Source organism: Stomoxys calcitrans, chromosome 2 (genome assembly GCF_963082655.1).
Source record: "Stomoxys calcitrans chromosome 2, idStoCalc2.1, whole genome shotgun sequence".
NCBI classification, from domain to species: domain Eukaryota; kingdom Metazoa; phylum Arthropoda; class Insecta; order Diptera; family Muscidae; genus Stomoxys; species Stomoxys calcitrans.
Window position 1 is genome coordinate 131,139,617 of NC_081553.1, and position 27,765 is coordinate 131,167,381.

The following is a 27,765-nucleotide window of genomic DNA, read 5'->3' on the forward strand; positions in this document are numbered from 1 at the left end:
AAAATACAATATGAAAAAAATTATACTTTTGAGCTCTTTAATTACCAAGAATGTGTTGTAATGAATATATTACAACTCGATTTATGATGTAAAAATGTTTAATACTTGTAGTGCTTAGTATAACATCACTTTTCTGTTTTATTTACATTTTCATATATATGTATGTATAATTAATTTTAATTATTTTCATAAATAAAACATCTAAATGAAAAACAATATACATTTATGCAATTAGATTTTTTACGAATATAATTCAATTTACACAACCAAGGAGACATGTTTTCTCATAAACTGCAGCAAAGCATCACCCAACAATATGGAATTGGTTTCTACCTACAATAATCTGGGTTCAACCAGAATCCGCTTCCAGATATTGACTTTCAAAAACAAAGTATGGGCTAATATATACTATTTTCAAAAAAAAAAAAAAATATATATATATATTAATTTTGCTAAGAACCGCATATATTATATAACTATTGTTTGTCACAGTTACTGCATAATAAAGCCTTAAACCGAGAACTTGATTCATAAATTCATAATAAGATGTGGAATCCAGAAACATTGTCCCATCATTTACATGCAACAAGTTTACCAAATACGACATTTCTTTGCTCTTGGATTCATTCCCGACCCCCGGGGACATTTAAACGTGTCCGCAAATTCCTCTGAATTAGATAAAACACCTTTTAGGCGAAATCTTCCTGGACAATGTGAATCCTCTACTGCATAACGTGAGGCTGCCGGGGTAAATGCTTCACACCACAGATTACCAAATGAGATGAAGAATAATTGCTCGTGACTATAGTGCTCCAGACCGGGTAAACGCATTTTCTCTTTGCCATTCTCTTTGACGAATAGACGATAGGCATAAAAAGCCTCACGCATCCCACCATTATCGGCAATATTTTCTCCCAAAGTTAGTTCACCGTCGATCTGCAAATACATAGACATTCTTTAGAAACAATTCAATCACTTATTGCAAATCGCTCACATATTCATCAATATCTTCAAGATAGAAATTTTTATACTGCTCAATAAAGCATTCGGTACGATTAACATATTCATTGATGGTCTCATTCGACCACCACTGCACCATGTTGCCATTCTTGTCAAACATACGTCCGCTATCATCGAAGCCATGGGTCAATTCATGACCCAAAATTGTGCCAATCGAACCATAATTTAGAGCTCTAAATTTTCAGTTAAATACACATATATAAATATTTTACATTTATTTAATAAATTAGTAGGAACTCGTACAAAAGGTAAAATATAAGAAAAAGTGTTAGTGCTGAATAACTAAAAACTACAATAAACAAGAACAAGTAGGACAAGGCAAAAGTCGGGTGGTTCTGTCTATACAGTACCCTACACCTACCTTATAAGTATAAATTGGGAGCTTTATTTAATTCTGAACCGAATTTGATGGACTTCGCTGGAGGTTTTCAAAGAGATTATAAAGCAATCCGTATCAAATTTCAAGCAAAATTGTTCAAAATATAATAAAATATAATAAAACTATTGTTAAAAAGGCGTTAAGTTAGACCATGCCGAACTTTGGATACCCGCCACGGGTATATATGTAAACCACCATTCGTCATAATCCGGTGAAAAATGTATAATTTATACCCACATAGCAGCTTTATCGAAATATGGTCCAATTTTGGCCAAATTCGATAGGGATATTGACTGGTCATATTGTTTAATTTTGTCACATTGTTCAATTTTGTAGTCACAATGTTCAATCTTGTACAGCAAAATATTGGTGTTTTTGGTAGCCATATCCAAATATAGATCGATTTGAACCATATACGACACGGATGTCGAAAAACCCAACATATGTCACTGTGTAAAATTTGAGAGAAATCGGATTATAAATGAACCTTTTATAGGGCCAAGACTTTAAATCGAGAGATAGGACTATATGGCAGCTATATCCAAATCTGAACCGATCTGTGCCAAATTGCAGAAAGATGTCGAAGAGCTGAACGCCACTCACTGTCCGAAATTTCGGCGAAATTGGACAATGAATGCGCCTTTTATGGCCCAAAATCGAGAGATCGGTCGATATGGCAGCTATATCCAAATCTGAACCGATCTGGGCCAATATGGAGAAAGTTGTCAAAGAGCCGAACGCAACTCACTGTCCGAAATTTTGGCGTAATCGGACAATAAATGAGCCGTTTTATGGGCCCAAAACATTATACCGAGAGACCGGTCTATATGGCAGTTATATCCAAATCTGGACCGATCTGTGCCAAATTACAGAAAGATGTCGAAGGGCCCAACGCAACTCACTGTCCCAATATTCGGCGAAATCGGACAATGAATGCGTCTTTTATGGCCCAAAATCGAGAGATCGGTCTATATGACAGCTATATCCCAATCTGAACCGATCAGGGAAATTCAGAAAGTTGTCGAAGTGCCGAACGCAACTCACTGTCCCAAATTTCAGCGAAATCGAACAATAAATGCGCCTTTCATGGGCCCAAAACCTTAAATCTAGAGATCGGTCTATATGGCAGCAAAATCGGATAATTAATGTGGCTTTTATGGGCCTAAGACCCTAAATCGGCGGATCGTTCTATATGGGGGCTATATCAAGATATAATCCGATATGACATCTTCGAACTTAACCTGCTTATGAGCAAGACAAGAATCTGTGCAAAGTTTAAGCTCAATATCTCTATTTTTAAAGTTGTAGCGTGATTTCAATTGACAGACGGACAGACATGGCTATATGGGCTTAGATTTTTACGCTGATAAAGAATAGATATATTTACTTTATAGAGTCGGAAACAGATATTTCGATGTGTTGCAAACGGATTGACAAAATGAATATACCCCCATCCCTCCGAGGTGAGACTCTTTTTTGTCCACATGCAAGTTAAGTTCGAAGATGGGGTATATCGGACTATATCTTAATATAGCCCCCATATACACCGATCCGCCGATTTAGGGTCTTAGGCCCATAAACGCCCCATTAATTATCCGATTTTGCTAAAATTTGATACATTGAGTTGTGTTAGGTCTTTCGACATCCTCATTCAATTTGACCCCGATCGGTTCAGATTTCGATATAGCTGCCTTATAGACCAATCTCTTGGTTTAAGGTGAATTTATTGTCCGATTTTGCCAATATTTGGACAGTGAGTTGTGTTAGACCCCTCAATATCTCTCTTCAATTGGATCACATCGGTCCAGATTTGGATATAGCTGCCGTATATACCGATCTCTCTATATAATGTTTAGGGCCCATAAAAGGCGCATTAATTGTCCGATGTCGCCGATATTTAGAACAGTGAGATATGTTAGACCCTTCGACATCCTCCCTTAATTTGGACCCGATCGTTCCAGATTTCGATATAGTTTCCATATAGATCTCCCACTGATCTTTCGATTTAAAGTTTTGGGCTAATAAAAGCCGAATTTACTGCTCGATTTAGCTTAAATTTGACAAAGTGACTTATGTTAGGCTTTTTGAATCCCTGTCGTTTAAGGTTCAGATCGGTTTTTATTTGGATATAGCTACCAAAAAGACCAATATTTTGTTCTACAAAATTGAACAATAGCTTGTATTTATTAGACCACTCAACATCCGTACCGAATTTGGTCCAAATCGGACCATATTTCGATATAGCTGCTATGGGACATATATTATGGATTTTTCACCGGATTATGACGAAAGGTAGTTTACATATATACCCGGGCTGGTGGGTATCCAAAGTTCGGCCCTGCCGAACTTGACGCCATTTTACTTGTTGGTGTATCACAATGGACAAATTGGTATCTGAGTGAACCCATCTATGGTGGGCAAACTATTCAACCTTACCCAACGAATTACCCTAAAATAGTGCTTGCAAAAAGCTAGCAAATTTTAAGAGTTTGGTAAATGAGGGCTGCAGAGGTTAAATTAAGGACACTTTTGAAAATAGGAACCAATTTTGTCAATTGAACTTTGCAATTTGATATGAAGTTCGGAGAAAATTTTTTGGGAAGGAATTTGCGACTCCGAATTATTGTATTTGGTCTCATAGAAACATCTTTTGAATGTTTGGGTATTCCATTTTTCTAGAAATTGGGTACTCGAGCATTGGTATAAGACACAATAAAGTACATATCTATATTTATGAACACCATGATATTTTAAACCCATCTTTATCAGCCTGTCTGGCAAAATTCCGTTAGTTTTTTGCTATGTAATGCTAGCTGCTCGAAATTTCAAACAAATGCTTTTTATTGATGTAGAACAGTTGACCCAGATCGCGAAGCAATATTTTCAGTTGCATTTCTGGTAAACCCGCGGGTGAGTTTTGTTTCTAAGGACCTAATGGTCCTAACATTAACCTCAAATTAATTTTCCAAGAGCGTTACATATGTGAACCATGTTTCATCGAAATAGAGGTGTGGCCTAAATAACGCACTATTCGCAAAAATTTTTAGTTAAAAATTTCAATAAACTTTTTATTGGTCCAATTAACAAATTTATTGATATTTCGGAAATTTTAACCATTTTTTTATTTCGATCAATTAAAAAATTAATTAAAAATTTTTATAATTTTTTTAATTGGATCAATTAAAAAATTATTGGATATTTCAAAAATTTTCAATAATTTCTTGTATTGAATATGCATTTTTTATTTTAAAATTTTATCAACGACCTTTTTCAAAAACCGTGATTGATATTATCAGTTTTGTGGTTGAAGCAGTTTCAATTAAAATATTAATACGATCAATTAATTTCGTGATTGAAACCGAATTTTATTTTATGACGAAATAAGAATATCCCTATCCTATGGGGGAGCGTTTTAAAATCCATAGAGATTCTATGTTGTGACCTCCCATTAAAGTATAAAATTTTAATGAAAAATTTTCCAGAACATAGAATGATATTTTTTCCAAATGCAACATTTCGCTGATTTTTTCCATAAACAAAATTGTAATAAACCGTTTTCAAACAAAATTTTAATGCAATTTTTTTAGAGAAATTTTAAATGAAATCCTTTTTAAAAACAAAATTTTAATACAAAATTTTCTGAACACAGAATTAAAAGGATATTTGAAGAAATTTTTAGAGACAACATTTTAATGATATTTTTCTTAAATTTTTCTAAAGACAAAATCTCAACGCAATTTTCTCTAAGGACAAAATTTTAGTGGGATCTTCACGACAAAATTTTTACAGAACTTTTTCTTAACACAAAATTCTAATGAAACTGTTTCTTAAAACAAAAATTTAAAAAAAGATTTAATTAAGATGAATTTGTTTTCTATAACTAAACTTTAATTAATTCCAAGAAAATTATCCATGAAATGTTACTGTTTTTTTTTTTATTATATGTTTTTTATACCCTCAACCATAAGATGGGGGGTATACTAATTTCGTCATTCTGATTGTAACTACTCGAAATATTCGTCTGAGACCCCATAAAGTATATATATTCTTGATCGTCTTGAAATTTTATGTCGATCTAGCCATGTCCGTCCGTCCGTCTGTCTGTCGAAAGCACGCTAACTTCCGAAGCAGTAAAGCTAGCCGCTTGAAATTTTGCACAAATACTTCTTATTAGTGTAGGTCAGTTGGTATTGTAAATGGGCCATATCGGTCCATGTTTTGATATAGCTGCCATATAAACCGATCTTGGGTCTTGACTTCTTGAGCCTCTAGAGTGCGCAATTCTTATCCGATTGGGATGAAATTTTGCATTATGATATCCAACAACTGTGCCAAGTATGGTTCAAATCGGTTCATAACCTGATATAGCTGCCATATAAACCGATCTTGGGTCTTGACTTCTTGAGCCCCTAGAGTGCGCAATTCTTATCCGATTTGAATGAAATTTTGCACGACGTGTTTCGTTATTATGTCCAACAACTGTGTCAAGTATGGTTCAAATCGGTCCGTAACCTGATATAGTTGCCATATAAACCGATCTTGGGTCTTGACTTCTTGAGCCCCTAGAGTGCGCAATTCTTATCCGATTTGAATGAAATTCAAATCGTTATTATGTCCAACAACTGTGCCAAGTATGGTTCAAATCGGTCCGTAACCTGATATAGTTGCCATATAAACCGATCTGGGGTCTTGACTTCTTGAGCGTCTAGAGTGCGCAATTCTTATCCGATTGGAATGAAATTTTGAACGACGTGTTTTGTTACGATATCCAACAACTTGCCAAGTATGGTTCAAATCGGTGCATAACCTTATATAGCTTTCATATAAACCGATCTTGGGTCTTGACTTCTTGAGCCTCTAGAGGGCGCAATTCCTATCCGATTTGAATAAATTTTGACACGTAGTATTTTATTATGATATCCAACAACTGTGCAAAGTATGGTTCAAATCGGTTCATAACCTGATATAGCTGTCATATAAACAGATCTGGGGACTTGACTTCTTCAGCTTCTAGCGGGCGCAATTCCTACCCGATTTGGCTGAAATTTCGCAAGACGGTTTTTATTGTTACTTTCAACCACTATGTCAAATAAAATACATGTCGGTTCATAACCTGATATGGCTGCCATATAAACCCATCTGGGATCTTGACTTCTTGAACCTCTAGAGGTCGCAATTATTATACGATTTGGCTGAAATTTTGTACGACGGATTCTTTCATGACCATCAACATACGTATTTATTATGGTCTCAATCGGTCCATAGCCCGATACAGCTCCCATATAAATCGATCTCTCTATTTTGCTTTTTGAGCTCACAAAGAGCGCAATTCTTATTCGAATTGGCTGACATTTTACACAGGTTTCCAACATATAATTTAATTGTGGTCCAAACCGGACCATATCTTGATATCGCTCTAATAGCAGAGCAAATCTTTTCTTATATCCTGTTTTGCCTAAGAAGAGATGCCGGGAAAAGAACTCGACAAATGCGATCCATGGTGGAGGGTATATAAGATTCGGGCAGGCCGAACTTAGCACGCTTTTACTTGTTTTTGTTTTTTCAATTCATGCTCGAGATATTTTTGTTTTTACATCCTCCACCATAGGATGGGGGTATTTTAATTTCGGCATTCCGCTTGAAACACATCGAAATATTGATCTGAGACCCAACAAAGTATGTATATTCTTGGTCGCCTTGACATTTTGAGTCGATTTAGCCACGTCCGTCAGTCTGTCTGTCTGTCGAAAGCACGAAGGAGTAAAGCAAGGCATGTGAAGTTTTGCACAAATACTTCCTACTAGTATAGAACGGTAAGTGTCATATCGGTTCACGTTTTGATATAGCTCCCATATAAACCCGATTATACTTCTTGAGCTTCTAGAGAGCACAATTCTTAACCGATTTGTCTGAAGTGCTTTGCGTGAATTGTTTTGTTTTGACTTCCAATAACTTTGTCATGTATGGACGAACTCGGTTTATATATACTGATATAGCTCCCATATGAATTGATCTGGCGGAGGGTATAAAAGATTCGGCCCTGCCGACCTTAGCACGCTTTTACTTGTTGTATTTATTTTACTTATTAATATTTCAATGGAATGTATTTTCAGAATATGATATATTTAAATGAAACGCAAAACACGATTTTCAAATACGAAATATCAATAAATTCTTGAAATAAAAACAAAAAGACCTCGACCTTGAACTTAGAAACAGCATAGTTCCATATAGCAGTCTACTATAAAATAACAACATTAATTTTTTTATACCCACCAACAAATAATGTTGGTATACTCATCTAATCATTCCGTTTGTAACTCCTCGAAAAATTCATCTGGGACCCTAAAATGTATATATTCTTGATCGTCTCGACGTTCTGAGTGGATTTAGCCATGTCCGTCAGTCCGTTTGTTGAAATCACGAAAGCAGTTTACGTAGATCGTTGAGGATTCCAAATAAGCCATGGTTTAGATATAGCTCCCATATAAACCGATCTCCCGATTTGACTTCTTGAGCCTTTACAAGACGCAGTTGTTGTCCGATTTGGCTGAAATTTTGCACGTGGCGTTCCGTTATGACTTTCAACAAGTGCGCTAAGTACAGTTCAAATCGGTCTAGAACCTGATATAGCTCCCATATAAACCGATCTTCAAATTTGACTTCTTGGGCCCCTGGAAACCGCAATTTTTGTCCGACTTGCGGTTACGACTTCCAACAACTGTGCCAAATACTGTCCAAATTATATAGATCTCATGTTAACCGGTCTCTCGATCATCCTTGTTCGGTTCCTGGAAGCTTTAATTTTTCTAGTTTGAAATAAGTTTGGTATGTAGAAAAAAATTATGCGCTTCAACTTAATTTATTTTGTATAAATTTTTAACAGAATCCATGGTGGTGGGCTCCCAAGATTCGGTACGGCCCAACTTAGCACGCTTTTACTTGATTTATTGTAAACAATTTTTTAAATTTAATTTTTTTTTAATGAACATTTTTTAAATACTTTTCTCGGAGTGGTAGTTGATATAGAATCAGCTTTTCTTTTTGCGATTCGTAAATCACAAATTGTCGTTTTCCGTGTATAACTCCCCCATATATCGGTTTGGTATATTTTATATATTAATTTATGTTCGTATTCGTCCTAACATATCCATCGATATTGTAGTAGTGGCAGTCTTATATCATATAATCAATTTTTGTTCATTGTGATAGCACTGTGACCATAAACCATAACCTATGGTGGTAATCCAACCCATAACCTCTGCATTGGTGTATCTAAGCTCACTACCAATTCAGCTACCGGAACTCTCTTATTGATGTAATTCACTGGGAATTGCAAATGAGTGGATTATTCGATTTTGCCTTCTATGCCCAAATTTGTTCGCCAGAGGATCAGCTTATGGACCAATTTGAACTATCCTTAGCACAGTTGTTGTAAAGAAAGTTGTAACAAAACACCTCATGCAAAATTTCATCTGTATCGGATAATAATTGCGCCTTCTAGTGGCTCAAGAATTCAAGACCCCAGATTGGTTTATATGGCAGCTATATCAGGTTATGGAACGATTTGAACCATTCGTAATACAGTTGTTGGAAGTTATAACAACAAATCGGATAAGAATTTCTCCCTATAGAGCCTCAAGAAGTCAAGACCCCAGATCGGTTTAAATGGCAGCTATATCAGGTTATGAACCGATTTGAACTATTCTTAGCACAGTTGTTGGAAATCATAATACAACACCTCATGCAAAATTTTAACCAAATCGGATAAGAATTGTGTCCGCTAGCGGTTCAAGAAATCTAGACCCCAGATAGGTTTATATGACAGCTATATCAGGTTATGGACCGATATAGCCCAACCATACTTGGCCCAGTTGTTGAAAGTCACAATAAAACACCTCATGCAAAATTTCAGCCAAATCGGATAAGAATTGTGCCCTCTAGCGGCTCAAGAAGGCAATATCCCAAATCGGTTTATATGGCAGCTATTTAAAAACGTGGACCGATATAGCCCATTTACAATCCCAACCGAACTACACTGATAAGAAGTATTTTTGCAAAATTTCAAGCGGCTAGCTTTACTCCTTCGAAAGTTAGCGTGCTTTCGACAGACAGACGTACGGACATGGCTAGTTCGACTTAAAATTGCATGACGATCAAGAATATATACACTTTATAGGGTCTTAGACGAATATTTCTAGAAGTTATAAACAGAATGACGAAATTAGTATACCCCCCATCCTATTAACATTTTCAAATTATCTTTTACATTTTACCAACTAAACATAGCAGAAAATGTTTCCTTTTTTAAGGCAAAAATTACTGGTATCCCAATTTCAGCGGACTTTTTGCTGTCTCAGCAAACTTTCTTGCTCTTTTTACTTACAAATTTCTCTGAGTGCATGAACACGTAAATGAAGATGTCTTCTACATCGAATTTACACCCACGAATTTTGCCCTTTAAGTAAATAAAACATTATCTCATTTACAAGGAGATAGGTGGCACCGTAGGTACCTTCTATCTTCTGCTGAAAAGAACAATTTCTGCCTTAGACCTTCCACTTTCGATCGACCGTAGGCCGTCGTACGTAGATATTCATGAAGTAGGTCTCTGAGAGAGCCGAGAAACTATTCCCAAGCAGCGATAGCCACATAATATGCAACCCACTTTTTTTTCAGGGAAGATAAAATATAGCAAATGGCTTGAGGCGACTCTGTGCTTACCCATCTGAGATGATTGCTCTATAACACGAAAATTCCAAAAACAAATTGAAGTCAAAAATGTTTTGTTTACAACAAAAGATGTTTTGTCATACGAAATGAAGAATTGTTTACTTTGTTCATCTCTTATGTCTCTACCATTTGGCAAAGGGAATGAGGGAGTTAGAGTGCAGAGGCGTAAGCTCAAATGTCTCACTTTTGGTTTGCATTCTTAATTGGCATAGGTTTTTATATCTTAGTTCATTTGTTTAGAGAGAGATTCCAATTGCGTCTGTCGGTCCATTTTAATATATGTATAAAGTTCAGATAACAATATTTGTTGACCTAGAGACGAAGCCTATCGAAACTGTAAAATATCGTTTGAGATTAAGATATAGCTCTGTTATATATTTTTGCCCGCTTTGGAAAAATGTGGTAGTTCTTTAAACAATCTTCACGAAATTCGGGATACAGTATTCTCTTAACTGTTGATAAATTTCCTAGACATTGAACGCTTGAGCAGACATTTTTTGTATTCGTCACAAATTCGTGCATGAATTTATCATGAAAGGTTTTGCACTTTAGCCGTAAATAAAACTCTAAGGTTTCTTATAAAAGAAGTTTACTTGTCGAAAATTTCGTTCATTGCTAATGAATTATTTTTTTGTGTGTTGGTATTGAATTGGTGCATATATTGGTGGTCCACGAAATGTTTTATTACTCACTCCAAGCCCAAGTCATAGAAGGGATAATGCAGTATTGCAATTGGTATAGCTGCAAATATGGAGATATTAATAAAGGAATATATTCAATTAATATTAAACAAAAAAGACATAAATATAAACGTAAACCACTTAATTGATCCCGTTTTTGGGTGTCCAGCCATTGATTACAATATCATGCAAACACACATCTGACAGCTCACAGACAGAACAACTGCCTGGCTGTGAATGTGGAATACTCACTTATTGCATTTGCTTGGAATGTATGAAATGCATTGACATTCGTAGGTGATGTGGCCCATCCAAAGCCATCTGGAACATGGAAATTATTAAGTTTATCCTGCATTTGCCAACGGAGCACACCAATCATATTCTCGAGATGGGTTGAGGCATTGACATGGACACCCTCATAGTGTTCGTCCAAAGCCGAGCCGTTGGTAATCCATTCGGGATAGCCAATGAAACTTTTCATTTCCGCAGACTTTTGCAAAGTCTCGTGCTTCGTTGGCTCATCCATCCACGAGGTAGAACGTACCAAATTGTTGAACGACCTCCGTATGTCGTCCAGCATACGACGTACGTTCGGCAATTTGTGACGCGTGAAGTCGTCATCTGCCAATGCATAACTAAGGGCCATGCCCATGAGACTATTGATGCCATGGGCACAGTAGATGGAGCGCGGCGAACTGCCTTCAGTGCCAATAACCAGCCGCATATACTCGGCATGTAGCAGACGCATTTCACTGGTGGTATGTAGGATTAGTTCTTCCACCGCACTCAGCCACAGATAGAACTCGAGATGTGAGCTTGGCAAATCCTGCAGATATTCGAGAATGGTTTGCAGATACAAAATGTCCGAGTTGCTAGTGATTACTTCCATGGTATCAGAATTAAATTTAGTGCTGTTGGAACCACCGTCGAACATCAGCTGCAGATACTCCTCCCAGTTGAGCAATGATTTGGTTGACAAGAGTTTGTCTGTCAGGTTCTGGAAATCTTGAACCGATTTATAAACCAAATCGTCGATAGGATTTTTTGCGCTTTCGGTTGAATTTTCGGCGATACTTTTTAGCTGAAAAAATGAAACATCATATGCATATAAATTTTACAAAAAAAGCAAGCGTTACACAAACAACACAATATACACACATAAAGGAAACATGTTTTGTCGATATGTTTATTAAAGAATGTTAATTCAAGTTAGGTTAGATTGAAAAGATACTGTCGACTGCCGAATCTATTCTGCAAAAGGCACCCGTAATGCTATGTGGCCCTAGTGACCTTCTTTTTGCTTCCTCTCTGTAAAAGCCCCGTCTTTCACGATTCGGACCCCCTTTAGGGGTTTCGTTATCCTACCGACCCTTTTATTATTCCACAGTTCCACAATTGGAGGAATTGAACAGCCACCATTTTAAGTTTGAACAAAAAATATACCACCAAAATATTAGCGTGCCCACCCACGGTTCCAAATCAGCTACCAAAAAGTTTTCCCGATAATAAATCGTAATTATTTGTGACGCTAGGTTCAATATAAGCGATTGGAGAGCGCCATCGGCGGCCACCGCTGCCCATAGTATCATTTAAGATGGAAGATTACTTTGGGTGGCCGTTCATAGGCTCAAATTGTTGCAAAGGTTTTTACAACAGCGACGCTACAAAAGTAGACCGTTAAGAACAGCAAACGGAGCCGAAATTCCGAGTCAGCGGCCTAATTGTTTTCACCGAAAAATCATTTTCAGCGATAGAGCACATTTCTAGCTGAATGGCTTCGTCAATTAGCAAAATATGCGTTATTTGTCAGACAGCAATCCACTTCTGATTTCATAAAATCGGATTTTAGTTATATGTAGCTGCTATATAGACCGATTTCCTGTTATGTGCCCAATACTCTTTATCGGGAGATCGATCTATATGGCAGCTATATCCAAATATGGTCCGATCTGGACGACGTTCGACAAAAAGGTGTAAAGGTCTATCAAAACGCACTGTTTCAAATTTGATCAAAATAGGATGAAAAATGCTCTTTTATGGGCTCAATACCCTATATCGGAAGATCGGTCTATATGGCAGCTATATCCAAATATCGTCCGATCTAGACGATATTCAACAAAACGTTATAGAGGGGTGCCAAAACTCGATGTGCTAAATTTCATCGAAATAGGATGAAAAATGCTATTTTTATTGGCTCATTACACTATATCGGGAGATCGGTCTATATGGCAGCTATATCCAAATATGGTCCGATCTAGATCATATTTGACAGGGGTCTACCGGAGCACACTGTGCCAATTTTCATTGAATTCGGGTAAGAAATGGATTTTTTATGGACTACATACCCTATATCGGGAGATCGGTCGGTCGTCTATAGGGCAGCTATATCTAAATATAGTCCGATCTGAACAGCACTTCATAGAAATGGGAAGGGATCTACTAGAACTCACTGTGCCAATTTTCATCGAAATCGGAGGAAAAATTACCAATTTATTGCCTAAAGTTTTAAGTCTGGAGATCTGGTCTATATAGCGGCTATATATAACTAATTATGAAATCAGAAGTTTAGGTTTTTATACAAAGAATCAAAATCATCAAAAAAATGTTTGCACAATGTTTTTATACCCAAGATATCTGCAATTTGACGCCTTACACTATTTCCTGTGAGGCCACCTCAAGTCTATGGTCTAAGCCAAGTAGCCAGTGAACCAGGAAGTAATTCTGAGTCGATCGGTACACTATTGACTGCCAAAGTAGTGGTTCCAAGTGTAATTGGTGTTATATTACTTTGTGCTCAAATTAAATAATTATATTCTATGATGCAAAATCCTCCAATGGATCCAAAAAAATCACTTTTTCCAATTTTGGAAGTAGTGGCACGTATTATCGTTAAACGATGGTCATAATTTGTCATTTTTGGATTATTGGAATCAAAAGGAAAAAAATGTTTTTTGGGACACTCTAATGTATATACATTACGTCATAGTCCACAAGTCGAGCAACTAATAAGGGACATTTTTTAAAAGCAAACGACGCAAGGCAACGGAATGACTTAACTATTCCATCGCCCATTCCATGGTTAAAATTACCACAAAGCTGGCCATGCCTATTATTTAGATTGTCTCCTCTGATTCAAATTAAAACTTTTATACCCTTCTCCATATGATCGGCTGTATACTTATATAGTTATACAGTATGAAACATTTCGAAATATTGAAAATTTTTCGACATTCTCAGTCGATCAATACAAGTCTGTCCGTCTGCCGAAATCACTGTTGAATGTGAAAGAAGTAGCCATCCGTCACAGAAACTTTGTCTTCAGGATTGCAAATAGGCCAAATCGATGCATATTTGGATATAACCCCGAATTTTCCCCGTCCACCGATTTGAACCCTTGAGCCACTATATAAATCTGGAAAGTGAAACAATCACACCAAAACAGCCCAGATAAAAAGCTTCCTTGATTTCAATTTTTGAGTTCCTAGAGGCATCAAATCTTTTATTTTTCCAAATAATACAAAAATATACTGAATTGCATAGCGCATATTTTTAACCGAATTCATAGTGGTATGTGCCTAAGGTTCGTCCAAGCCGAACTTAGGCGATTTTTGTAGTTTAATATTCCAATGTAAAACAATCAATTGAATAATTACCATATTTATTTATTTTTTTGACACATGCTTGCATAGGCTTCAAGTAAATAAAGGTGGCTTCAAATTCTGTCAATGAATAGATAGTCATTGCAGACGGCGGACACATAATCAATGATTTCAGAAAGGATATACATTTATAAATATAGTTCTGGGACGTGAAGCATAAAAATGTGGCCTGTGTTTAATTTAGAAGAACAATATGCCGAGCACCCAACCATTAAACGAGAAGAAGTTCAAAAACTTCATCAATGGCTGAAAGCCCAACCACATTTGCCTGACTTATTGGAACAGGAGGCTCTTCTATTCTATTATGCCTGTGACCATGAAATGGAACGCGCTAAACATGTGATCGATAAGCACTACACATTTCGTACACATGCTGTAGACTTTTTTGGTAATTTGGATCTGGAATCACCTAAATTAGTTCAAGCCCAGAACACAATGTAAGTAGGCACAAAGTGTATTGATCCAAAGTATTTTTCCTTGTTTTTTTTTATTTCTTTAAGGGCTTCCTTCCCATTGAATGAATCGACGCCAAAGGGATACAGAGTTACAATAACCAAGTTAACCGAAACTGATGCGGCAAAATACGATTTCGTGGATTCCTTAAAGTTGTAAGTTTCGGCCCACCATTTGTGGGGGACATTGCGTCAATTTTTATACCCTACACCACTTCTGTGGTACAGGTATTATAACTTAGTGAATTAGTTTGTAACACCCAAAAGGGAGAGAGATAGACCCTTTGATAAGTATACCGACCGTCTGCCTGTCCGTCTGTCCATGTAATTTGTGTGGAAACTACAGGTTGCAATTTTCATCTGATCATCTTCAAATTTTCGGGTTTTTCAGCCTAGAGATGAAGCCTATTGAAATTGGAAAAAATCGGTTCAGATTTGGATATAGCTCCCATATATATGTTCGTCCGATTTGCAGAAATAATGTTATAAAATGGTCATTTGTTACCTGATTCTCTTGAAATTTGGCAGAAACAATTTTCTAATGACTCTCGACATTAAAGGTGAATTTAATGAAAATCGGTTTAGATTTAGCTATAGCTCCCATATTAATGTTCGTCCGATTTTGAGAAATATTGTAAGAAAGTGGCCATTTTTTAACCGATTCTCTCAAAATTTTGCAGGAAGGATTTTCTTATGACGCTCGATATAACTCGTGATTTTCATAGAAATCGGTTCAGATTTAGAAATAGCTGTCATATATGTATATCGCCAGATTTTCACCCCAAGAGCCATTGCCAGCGCATTGTTTGATCAATCTTGTCAACATTTTGCACAACGCTCTCCTCGGCGACTACCAAATTATCTGATAAGTTTGCCCGAAATCGGTTCAAAATTAGATATAGCCCCCATATTCGTCAGATTTTGGATAATTTGCAATAATGTTGTCATTTGTCAATCATGGTTATTACAGTTTGAACATATTTGCTCGCCGAGGTCCATCAAAATTAGTTCAAAATTCGATATAGCTCCCATATTATACTTAAAGGGTAGGTGTAGGGTATTATACAGTCGGCAGTGTTTTGCCCTTCCCTACTGGTTTACACATAAACTAAAAAAAGGGTACATAAACTCCCATGTAAAGCGATTTTCCAATTTCATTTTTTGAGACCCTTTACAACTTAAATATAATACAAATTGCTATGTAAACAAGTAAAAAGGCGTTAAGTTCGGCCGGGCCGAACGTTGGATACCCACCACCTCGGGTGGTTTACATATACCTTTCGTCAAAATCCGGTGCAAAACTCATACCTTATGTCCCATAGCAGAAATATGTGGAGGGGCTTAACTTATCTCTTTGTCCCAAATTTCGGCAACATCGGACAATAAATGCGCTTTTTATGGCCCCAAAACCTAAAACCGAGAGATCGGTCTATATGGCAGCTATATGCAAATCTGGACCGATCTGTGCGATAATGCAGAAGTATGTCAAGGGGCTTAACTTAACTTACTGTCCCAAATTTCGGTGACATCGGACAATAAATGCGCCTCTTATGGGCCTAAGAACCCAAATCGGAGGATCGGTCTATATGGCAGCTATTTCCAAATCTTGACCGATCTGAGCCAAATTGATGGAGGACGTCGGAGGGCCTAATACAACGCACTGTCCCAAATTTCAGCAAAATCGGATAATAAATGTAGCTTTTATGGGCCTATGACCCTAAATCGGAGGATCGGTCTATATGGCAGCTATATCCAAATCTAAACCGATCTGAGTCATATTAACGGAGGATATTGAAGGGCCTAAGATAACTAACTGTCCCAAATTTCAGCAAAATCGGATAATAAATGTGGCTTTTATGGGCCTAAGACCCTAAATTGGAGGATCGGTCTATATGGGAGCTATATCCAAATCTGGACCGTTTTGAGCTAAATTGATGGAGGACGTCGGAGGGCCTAAGACAACGCACTGTCCCAAATTTCAGCAAAATCGGATAATAAATGTAGCTTTTATGGGCCTATGACCCTAAATCGGAGCATCGGTCTATATCGCAGCTATATCCAAATCTAAACCGATCTGAGTCATATTGACGGAGAATGTTGAAGGGCCTAAGACAACTCACTGTCCCTAATTTCAGCAAAATCGGATAATAAATGTGGCTTTTATGGGTCTAAGACCCTAAATCGGAGGATCAGTCTATACGGCAGCTATATCTAAATCTAGACCGATCTGAGCCAAATTGACGGAGGATGTCGAAGGGCCTAACACAACTCACTGTCCCAAATTTCAGCAAAATCGGAAAATAAATGTGGCTTTTATTGGCCTTAGACCCTAAATCGGTGGATCGGTCTATATGGGGGCTATATCAAGATATAGTCCGATATAGCCCATCTTCGAACTTAACCTGCTTATGGACAAAAAAAGAATCTGTGCAAAGTTTCAGCTCAATATCTATATTTTTGAAGACTGTAGCGTGATTTCAACAGACAGACGGACGGAGATGTCTAGATCGTCTTAGATTTTTACGCTGATCAAGAAAATATATACTTTATAGGGTCGGAAATGGATATTTCGATGTGTTGCAAACGGAATGACAAAATGAATATACCCCCATCCGTCGGTGGTGGGTATAAAAACATCAAAACTGGATCCCCAAGCTTCTAAATTTTTATTCACTTTGATTGAAATTTTCAATTTAATGTTTCAACACCAGCTATATGAAAACATGGTCCGATATGGCCCATTTACTATCCCAACTGACCTACACTAATAAGAAGTATTTGTGCAAAATTTTAAGCGCCTAGCTTTACTATTTCGAAAATGAGCGTGCTTTCGACAGTCAGACCGACGGATTCACATGGCTAGATCGACTTAAAATGTCATGACGATCAATAATGTATGTACATTATGGGGTCTTAGGCGAATATTTCGTACAAAATGGATGAAGAAATTAGTATATGTTCACTCAATACCATGTGTATTCTAGCATTGGTGGGCAGTGACACAAAAGGTGCTCGAACACGTCAAACTTCACCTTGTGATGGCATAGCCTCTCTCTGAGGCAAGACCTGACTTTACAATGACCAGCCAGGTGTCTTATCAGCAGTCCTAAGTCAACCTCAGGATAAGCGATGTCCATTCTGTATAATATTCGTTCTTCGCCAGACTGAAACCCACATTCGCGCGGTTATCGTAGAAGGCGTCTACCCTACCAAGAAGCTCGCACCGGAAATGGTTCACTGATACCGTGATCTACGCTAATCAGAGATTTATCCTACTCTTGACTTGGTGATCCTATTCAATAAATAAGTTTCCGGAAGCGGCGGGATTACACTAGGGATTTCTCCTTTTTGGGAAAATGGCGTCTAACTCGTCAGGGAGGACACCTCTGGTATATAATATGCGTATAGCGTGCTACCACACTGATTCTCCATCCTTCAACAGAACAGAATAAGGCCCTGAGTCATACAGCAAACTTCGCTCCAACACACCTTTCTACCTGTATACAAAGGACTGAAATCTAGAATGGTACTCAGCTCCTTTTCCTCGACTATGCTTCTTCAGCTTAGTATCTGGTCAAGAGCAATGCCCAAGTACTTGGCTTCTAGGGAGTGGCCGCACTTCTTCATCCCCTAAAAACACCCAGATTATTTTCCTGGTGAGAAGTACAAATCTTTTCTGGAGGAAAAGTACCAGTACTTATGCTAAAATCGTTGCCCCTCGCCAATCCAGAAGGCATCCTTAACGCCACCAGAAAGAGGTTTGTTATAATAATAGTAAATGACAGGCTGCGGAGTAAGAGAGTTCTGACAGCTCTTGTCAGCAGTTTCGCTATTCGCATATTCGATTAATTCCCCATCATGGGCCTTGTCAGCAGGTTCGCGGTTGACCTATTCAATCTCCAATGCACTAATAACCGAGGTGCTTAGAGTTTGAAGCTTGGCGTCAACGCTCGCTACCAGTTGTTCATTCTGAGGTCCTGTTTGGTGAGTCGTTGCCTGTAGACAACATTACATCGAAGAAAATGTATATATGCTCCCAGAAGGAGCATAGGTAAACTTGTATAACCGAAATTCCTCAAAGTTATGTTCATCGTGACCTATTATGTTTACGATTGGGATGAAATTGTGCATGTGAAATATAATCATACCCTGTAATACCCACACCAAACTCAGCTCAGATAGGTCCATCTACATATAATCCATATAAAATCCTAAACTCATACAAAAAAGTTTGCTGAAAATAGCAAACACTGTCTGCTGAATACGGGATGACTATGAGCACCACACAGGCTGGAACTTTGAGCTCCGACTTGTGTGGTGCCCATTGTTATCACGGGAAGCTTAGCTGAAAGCTACCGGGCGCGTCCACAGGTTGCGGATGGTGGAAAGCTCCGTTTTTATACGGAGTAGCTGCAAATGCGGCCGCGGGCAGTCAGCGATTTTCGAGAGGAGAGTCTCAGTGAGGAGTCAGGTGGCACTGGCTCTTAATTAAATACTGAGTGCCAATGATACTCGAGATGACAAGGCGAGTTATTGGCGCCTTCAAACAACCAATGGCCAACATCAGCGTCTGTTCCCAGGTTAGGGGCGGCTGGCGGCAAGCGTCGGATCTCGGAGCAAGCGGCGCGCCACACCGAGGGATACATGCAATCCAACAAACCCATGCGGTTGGGGCGCTGGGTCAGTAACCCGCCCCCGGAAAACATAGAACTACTATGAAAAACAAAGGAATAGTAAAAACGGACCCCCCAACGTTAACGACCCACGCAAATGAAAAAAGGACCATGATTTGCGGATCTGCACCTGGAATGTCCGCACTCTTTATAGAGAAGGTGCAGTATACGCGAGCAAGCCAAATTCTTCAACATCAGCCTTATTTGTGCCCATGCCCCGACGGAAGACAAAGACGAGCAGACCAAGGATATTTTCTACGAGCGCCTAGAGAGAGAATATGACCGCTACCCCGCCCATGATATTAAAATCGTTCTGGGAGATTTCAATGCGAAAATAGGGAAGGAAGACATTTTTGGTTCAACAGTCGGAAAGTTTAGCCTCCACGAGATAATGTCCAGTAATGGGTTGAGGCTCATAGATTTCGCCGCGGCAAAAAACATGGTAGTTAGTAGCACCAGATTTCAACATAAAAATATCCACAAAGCCACATGGCTGTCACGCAATCAAAACACGAGAAACCAAATCGATCACGTTGTGATAGATAGAAGGCATTCATCCAGGCGTGTTAGATGTACGATCGATTCGTGGAGCGAATATAGATTCGGATCATTACCTTGTTGCAGCAAAGGTTCGCACCCGTTTGAACATGGCGAGGAAAGTACGATCTGACACTGCACTGCATTGAAAAGCTGCAGACACAACAAATGGCAGCGGCATACTCCACTCGACTGACCCAACTGCTTGATGAAAGCTCTCCTTGTTCCGATGATATAATGGCGCATTGGCAAACTATTGCCCATTCCATGGAAAATGCCGCGAAATCCGTACTTGGGTACCGAAAGCCTCCTCCAAAAAACCCATGGTACGACCAAGAATGTCGAGATGCTACTGAAGCCAAGAATGCGGCATATAGAGCAACCCTGCAATCAGTAGCAACGCGCCAGATGAAGTATGAAGGTATCGGGAGAAAAGGATAGAGGAGAAACGTCTATTCCGCAGAAAGAAAAAGGAAATGGAAAGACGTGAGTGCAAGCGAATTGAGATGTACAGGAGTCAGAAGGAAGTCCGGAAATTCTACCAAAGAATTAAACACCAAACCGATGGCTTTGGTGCAGGCACATCCTCCTGCAGAGACAAAGAAGGAAATCTGGTAACTGACACAGACAACATGCTGAGGATATGGAAAGAACATTTTACCCAACTGCTAGTGTCTGATGTTGGCGGCGAAGAGGATACTGCAGAACCAATCCCTGATGATGGTATAGAATGTTTACCTCCTAGTCAGAATGAGGTCCAAGTAGCAGTAACCCGACTAAAGAACAACAAGGCAGCAGGAGCCGGCGGGTTACCCGCTGAACTATTTAAGACCGGAGGCGCCACGCTGATAAGGCGTATGCATCAGCTTATCTGCGCAATCTGGCTAGTAGAACGCATACCCGATGATTGGAACCTCAGCATACTATGTCCCGTACACAAGAAAGGAGACAAGACGGAATGTGCCAACTACAGAGGAATAAGTCTCCTCCCCATCGCATACTAGATACTCTCGAGCGTACTGTGTGAAAGATTGAAACCTAAAGTCAATGAGATAATTGGGCCCTATTAATGCGACTTTAGACCAGGTAAATCCACCCTAGACCAGATATTCACACTGCGCCAAATCCCGGAAAAGACCCGAGAAGGACAAATCAACACCCACCACCCCTTTGTTGACTACAAAGCCGCCTTCGATACTCCTTTACGTTCAAAGGTATTTCAAGTCATGTCTGAGTTTGGTATCCCTGCAAAATAAATAAGACTCTGCAGGATGACACTTGTTGATACGCGTTCCTCAGTAAGAATAGGAAAAAATCTCTCCGAACCATTTAATACCAAACGAGGTTTCAGACAAGGAGACAGCATCTCGTGTGATCTCTTTAATATCCTGCTGGAGAAGATTATACGAAACGCAGAAGTGAATAGATATGGCACACTAATCACAAGAGAGCACATGCTATTCGCCTATGCCGACGATATCGATATCATAGGTCGGTCACCGGAAGTAGAGAAGTAGAGTCAGTGAAAATGGGTCTGGCAGTAAATGGAGATAAGACGAAATGGATGGTTTCCACTCCCAAAATGCCTTGTACAACCGAGCAGATAAAGAACATGGAGAAAGTTGGGAACGACAACTTTGAGATAGTCAGTAACTTTATCTACCTCGGCATCGCCGTAACCGAAACGAATGACACCAGTTTTGAGATAAAGCGAAGAATAATACTGGCAAACAGATACTACTTTGGACTAAGTAAGCAGTTTAGAAACAAGGCCACCTCTCGACGGACGAAGACTACACTTTACAAGACACTGATACTACCCGTGCTGTTATATGGTTCTGAAGCATGGGTACCTGTGAAAGCAGATGAGGCAGTGCTTGGAGTATTTGAGAGAAAGATTCTTCGTAAAATATATGGACCACTTTGCGTTAACGGAGAATATAAGCGACGTATGAACCACGAGCTGTATGAGCTGTATGACGATGATAGCATAGTTACACGCATCAAAATACAACGGTCATGTTGTCAGAATGGATGAAGAAGCTCCAGCAAAGAAGTCTTTTGAAGGCAAACACGGTGGTACACGCAAACCGGGAAGACCAAAAGCCCGATGGAAAGATCAAGATGTGGGAGACATCTCGAAACTTGGTGTCAGAGATTTTAGAATGAGCGCAGATGATCGAGGCGCTTGGAACGCTATTCTACGTTCGGCTAGTGGAAGAAATATTCTGTCATAGCCAATTAAAGTAAAAGTAAGTCTGCTGAATATTAGTAGTTAATTTGCTGCTATTGTAGCAGTAGTTCTGCAATTACAGCAATAGTACTGCAATTTCAGAGTAGCAGGCCTACTGCTGAGACGACTGTTGTTTGCTGAAAATGACCACTGAAAGTATACTTTCCATATTCTGTTTTCTTTGAATATGTACACAAAAGACAAATGTCAGTCATGTGAACATTAGTAGAGCAATAACAAAAAATGCGAGCAAGCTCAGCCACATTTCGAAATGTGTACCAATGGATGGATCAGGTAGCTTCTCTACAGTAATATTCCACAAATTAAAATCATCTCTCCCAACAAAATTTCTAAAAATGGCTAAAGTAATCAAAACAACTAACAAGCAACCATAAAAAGTATAATACAAAATTTTTCCAGCAGATTTTTGTACTCAAAGCAGCAGATTGCGTTAGTTGAAATAGCAGTAAGAAATGTTTTCTAACACAGCTGCCCTATGTTTGCTGAAACAGCAGGAAGGTCTACTTTCCCATTTTTAGCAGACAAAAACTGCTGTTTTACCAAACATTTTTGATGTTTTGAATAACAAATTTGGCCGAGTGTATACCTTGATTTGACTCTTTGAGCCCATAGAAGCTTCAATTTTTATCCGATTTGGTACGAAATAGATATAACGAATACCTAAACCGATCCGATTTTGAGCACCAACAATATTGGGCTGAAATTAGGGTCAATAAATAGGTTTCGATCGATATGAAGTCTAGGTCCATAAAAATATAAAACTCCTGATATCGATTGGTACGTGGATAATAAAATCTGTATCCCGATTCGACTTTTGAAGCCATAGAAGTGCCAATCATTACCCGAGTGAAAATCTTTAAATTAATCCAGATATGTATTCATTTTTACCCGAACCCATGGTGGCGGGTACAAAAGATTCGGACCGGCCGAACTTAGTAAGTTTTTACTTGTCACTTGTTGTTTTCCTAACTCTATGTATTTTTTACAGATTTTTTGCAGCCCAAGATATTTGGCTGCATGAAGTTGGTCTTGTACCAGGAATCATAATTGTAATCGACCTAGCCGGATTTTCATTTCGTCATCTTACCCGAATAGGTATATCACATGTAAAGAAAATTTGCCGTTATGCGCAGGTAAAATTTCTAATGTATTTTTATTGAGAAGCAATTATAACAGATTTTAGTACCGAGTTGTTAACAGTCATACACAATTTACCCCAACTCAGTTCAAATGCTGATTATCTTAAAGGTGGCCTGTAAAATGACTTAAAACTGATTTGCATAACAAATTTCAGCCTAGCACGATATGTGTGATAAGGGGCTAGGCGAGCGTTTATAACGAGGTGTATATATTTGAATGGCACTAATGTCTTATGCAGGCGTAATTTTAGCCAAACGGACAAAAATTTCAGGAGTATAGGCTAAAGAATACGATACGAATATTTAACTATGTTAAATATGGATATACCGAATGATGCAACTAAATTGAAGTATAAGGAGCCGAGTAATCATGCTATATTTAAATGGGGGTGACCTATGTTTGTTTTGTTTTGTTTTTTTTTTTTTTTTTTTGAGAATAATCTATGAACCCAAACTCACGAATAAGGAGATCGATTTATGAATGAGTGTTAATTATACCCTACACCACTACTGTAGTACAGGGTATTATAACGCAGGAAGAGAAATAGACCCATTGATAAGTATACCGATCGACTCAGAATCACTTTCTGATTCGATTTAGCTATGTCCGTCCGTCTGTCTGTCCGTCTTTCCATGTTAATTTGTGTACAAAGTACAGGTCGCAGTTTTCATCCGATCGTCTTCAAATTCGGTACGGGCATGTTTTTGCAAAACGCTTTCCTCGACGACTGCCACAGTATCTGGGGAGTTTGCTCGAAATCGGTTTAGATTTAGAAATAGCTCTCATAAATATATTCGTCTGATTTTGAGAAATATTGCAAAAAAGTGATCATTTGTTATCCGATTCTGAATACGATTCGAAATTTTGCAGGAAGGATTTTCTTATGACTCTCAATATTATTGGTAAATTTCATAGAAATCGGCCCAGATTTAGATATAGCTGTCATATATGTATATCGCCCGATTTTCACTTTAAGAGCCACTGCAAGAGCATTTATTGACCAATCTTGCCAAAATTTTGTACAACGCTTTCCTTGACGACTACCACATTATCTGAGAGGTTTGCTCGGAATCGGCCCAGAATTAGATATATTGTAGCTCCCATATATACGTTCGTCAGATTTTGGGTAATTTGGCATAATGTGGTCTTTTGTCAACCGTAGTTTTTACAGTTTGAACATTTTTGCTCGCCGAGGTTCATCAAATTCGTTCAGAATTGGATATAGGTCCCACATTGGACTTATAGGGATGGTGAAGAGTATTATACAGTCGGCAGCACCCGACTTTTGCCCTTCCTTACTGATTTTTTTTATTGAAATATAGAACCGTGTTTCGGCAAAAATTTCCAAATTTCCGAATTGGTACAATTTCTATAAAATTTGACGCTTTCTACCGTCGTCAGAAGTCAATTGGGGCAAATGGTTTCTTGCCAGCCTCTTTGTCCCAAATATTAATAATGTTCTTCGCAGCACAGAGGTTAGCATGTCTGGCGAGACCATCAGAAAAAATTTTCAGCGGTGGTTTTCCCCTCCTAATGCTGGCAACATTTGTGAGGTATTATGCCATGTAAAACTTCTCTCCAAAAGGGTGTCTCACTGCGGCACGCCGTTCGCACTCGGCTATAAAAAGAAGGCCCCTTATCATTGAGCTTAAACTTGAATCGGACTGCACTCATTGATATGTGAGAAGTTTGCCCCTGTTCCTTAGTGGAATGTTCATGGGCAAAATTTTTGCATTTGCATTTTACTTCACTTTCACATTTCATTTCATCCCATATTGTCCCAATCAGTAAATATATCCTGTTGACAGTGTTTTGGGGGTGATGAGTCCCCCAGACACCTTGGACCAAATTTTAATCTGATTTGTACTCTACTTTCAAATACCTTTCATTTGATACTCAATTTGTGAAAATGTCCATTTGTTATTTGGGGGTGGAACGGCTCCCGAAAAATTGGGCCCAAATGCAAATCCGCACTCTACTCTTATAAAACATTCCATATTGTCCTAATCGTGTTAGGTGTCAATTTGGAATATTTTGTGGATGGGAAGCTCCCCCAGATTATTTTAACCCGTGTTTTTTTTTGGGTACCATAAGGTTCCAAATAAAATTTTTTTAATGGGATGCATTCATTTTCCAGATATCGCATTTTTGAAAACTTGGATGAGGGGAAGGGTCCAATAGATATCTCTGAAACTAGGTTGGATTTTTTAACTTTGAAAAAGTTTTGAGAGAACGGAGAAATAAAACGTATCACACAAACTCACTTTAGATTTTCTTGAATTTGTTTTGGTCGGTTCTTTGTACTGTAGTGGTAGAGCGTTTGACTGTATGACGGCCTTTAATACACGGCGATGTCTACAAAATTATGTTTGTTAGCACAGCATAACTTTTTAAGTGGCAAATTTTTGACACAGCTATATGGACCATACTCATTGGGCATCTAGAAGTCAGAAAATTAAAACACCCATAGCCATTTTGAACTATTCTATTTGATAAGTTTAAGTTTTACTTTCTCCATTTACAGGAAGTAGTTCCAGTTCCGTTACTTGAAATGCATTTTGTGAATCCCTCTTCCATTGTGGGAAAGATAATGAAACTACTCAAGCCACTGATCAAAAAAGAAAGTAAAAATAAAGTAGTTGTACATTCAAGTCTAGAAAGCCTACACCAGCACATACCTCCCTGCATGTTACCACAGGAATATGGAGGTGATGAACGGTCCTGCGCTGAATTGGCAGAAATCTATTACAAAAAAGTTCGTAAATACCGCCTGAATATTATAGAGTTCAATAGGAGTCGCCATGTCGATGAGAAACTTCGTCCGTCTAAAAATGAATCTGATCTCGTCACTTCTAAGAAAACCTTTGACATTGTAAACTATTTACGAAAGTAATGAGATATAAAGTATATTAAAGCATAGATTGTAAACTCTTAAAAAAAATTAACAACAAACCTTATAAACTCGTATTCAATATTATAGATATATAGAATAAATAAAAACGTGCTAAGTTCGGCCGGCGATATATTAGGTACTCACCACGTCGGCTTCTATGGTCTCAACAATTCATATCAGGATATCGGTATCTAAGGGCCTATAACAACATATAGACAGATTCGGATCATAACAAAAGCTTTTGTGGATTACAATGGAGGCCTCTAGGGGCTCAAGAAGTCAAATCCGAAAATCGGTTTATATGTAGGCAATATCAGTTTATAGACCGATTCAGATCACATTCGACACGGTTGTTTGAAATCTTAAACAAGTAAAAGCGTGCTAAGTTCGGCCGGGCCGATTCTTATATACCCTCCATCATGGATCGCATCTGTCGAGTTCTTTGCGCAGTATTACTTTTGAGGCAAACAAAATAATGAATAAGGACGGAGGTGAAGGAGAAGGAGGAGGAGCTATATCAAGTTATAGTCTTATTCGGGGGTCAAGAAGCAAAATCGGTAGATCGGTTTATATGGGAGCTGTATCAAGCTATATATTGATTCAGACCAAATTAAACACTTATGTTGCAGGCCATAAGAGAAGCCGTTGTATAAAATTTGGGACAAATCGGATGAGAATTGCGCTCTCTAGAGGCTCAAGAAGTTAAGATCCCAGATCAGTTTATATGGCAGCTATATCATGTTATGTACCTATTTGCGCCATACTTACACAGTTTTCATTTCATTTCATTTCATTTATTTAACACCAAGCTCAACAAGATTATATCTTATATTTTACTGTGCTGGTTCACAACAGTGCAGTTTCATCAAATAATTCCATTATAAACTATAACTTATAAAAAAATAAATAAATAATTTAATTATAACTTATACTACTAGACTACATACAATTTCTACTTATAATAATCATGTAGCTCCTTTTTGAATTCAATAGCATTGCTTATGAGTTGTATATATGATGGGAGGGTGTTCCAGAGACGAATACTGTTTACAATAAATTGCCTTTCAGTGATTTGAGATTCAAATCTAGGTTGAATCAGTTTGCGCCCTCGATTTGATCTAGCAAATTGTAGGTGTTTGTAAAGATATTCAGGTTCTTTGTTATAAATAACCTTATGTAGTAATTGCAAGCATTTAACATTTAGTAAATTTTCAACTGAAAGATCAAAAATCTGATAAGCAAATTGTGATATGTGGTCATACCGTGGTCTGTTGTATACATATCGTGCAATATCATTGTAGGCAACTTTGATTTTCCTATTGTCATCAGCACTGCAACTTGCAAA

General features: G+C 38.2%; 2 protein-coding genes across 2 annotated transcripts in view; one reads left to right on the forward strand and one right to left on the reverse strand.

Moving 5' to 3' along the window:
• Nucleotides 1-466: 466 nt before the first annotated feature.
• The window catches only part of LOC106093481 (neprilysin-2), a 42,243-nt gene continuing 14,944 nt past the window's right edge, over nucleotides 467-27,765 (reverse strand). Inside the window, exons 6-9 of the mRNA XM_059361625.1 lie at nucleotides 11,065-11,893; nucleotides 10,825-10,873; nucleotides 995-1,193; nucleotides 467-936 (exon numbers count right to left, since the gene is read on the reverse strand). Coding sequence (XP_059217608.1) covers nucleotides 592-936; nucleotides 995-1,193; nucleotides 10,825-10,873; nucleotides 11,065-11,893 — 1,422 coding nt within the window. The 3' untranslated portion in view covers nucleotides 467-591. The remainder of the gene's footprint in view (nucleotides 937-994; nucleotides 1,194-10,824; nucleotides 10,874-11,064; nucleotides 11,894-27,765) is intronic.
• On the forward strand, nucleotides 14,555-26,550 carry LOC106093482 (clavesin-1-like). The gene is made up of 4 exons (XM_013260536.2): nucleotides 14,555-14,908; nucleotides 14,972-15,079; nucleotides 23,376-23,520; nucleotides 26,052-26,550. The coding sequence occupies exons 1-4, from the start codon at nucleotides 14,634-14,636 to the stop codon at nucleotides 26,418-26,420; spliced, it is 897 nt and encodes a 298-aa protein (XP_013115990.2). The 5' UTR covers nucleotides 14,555-14,633; the 3' UTR covers nucleotides 26,421-26,550.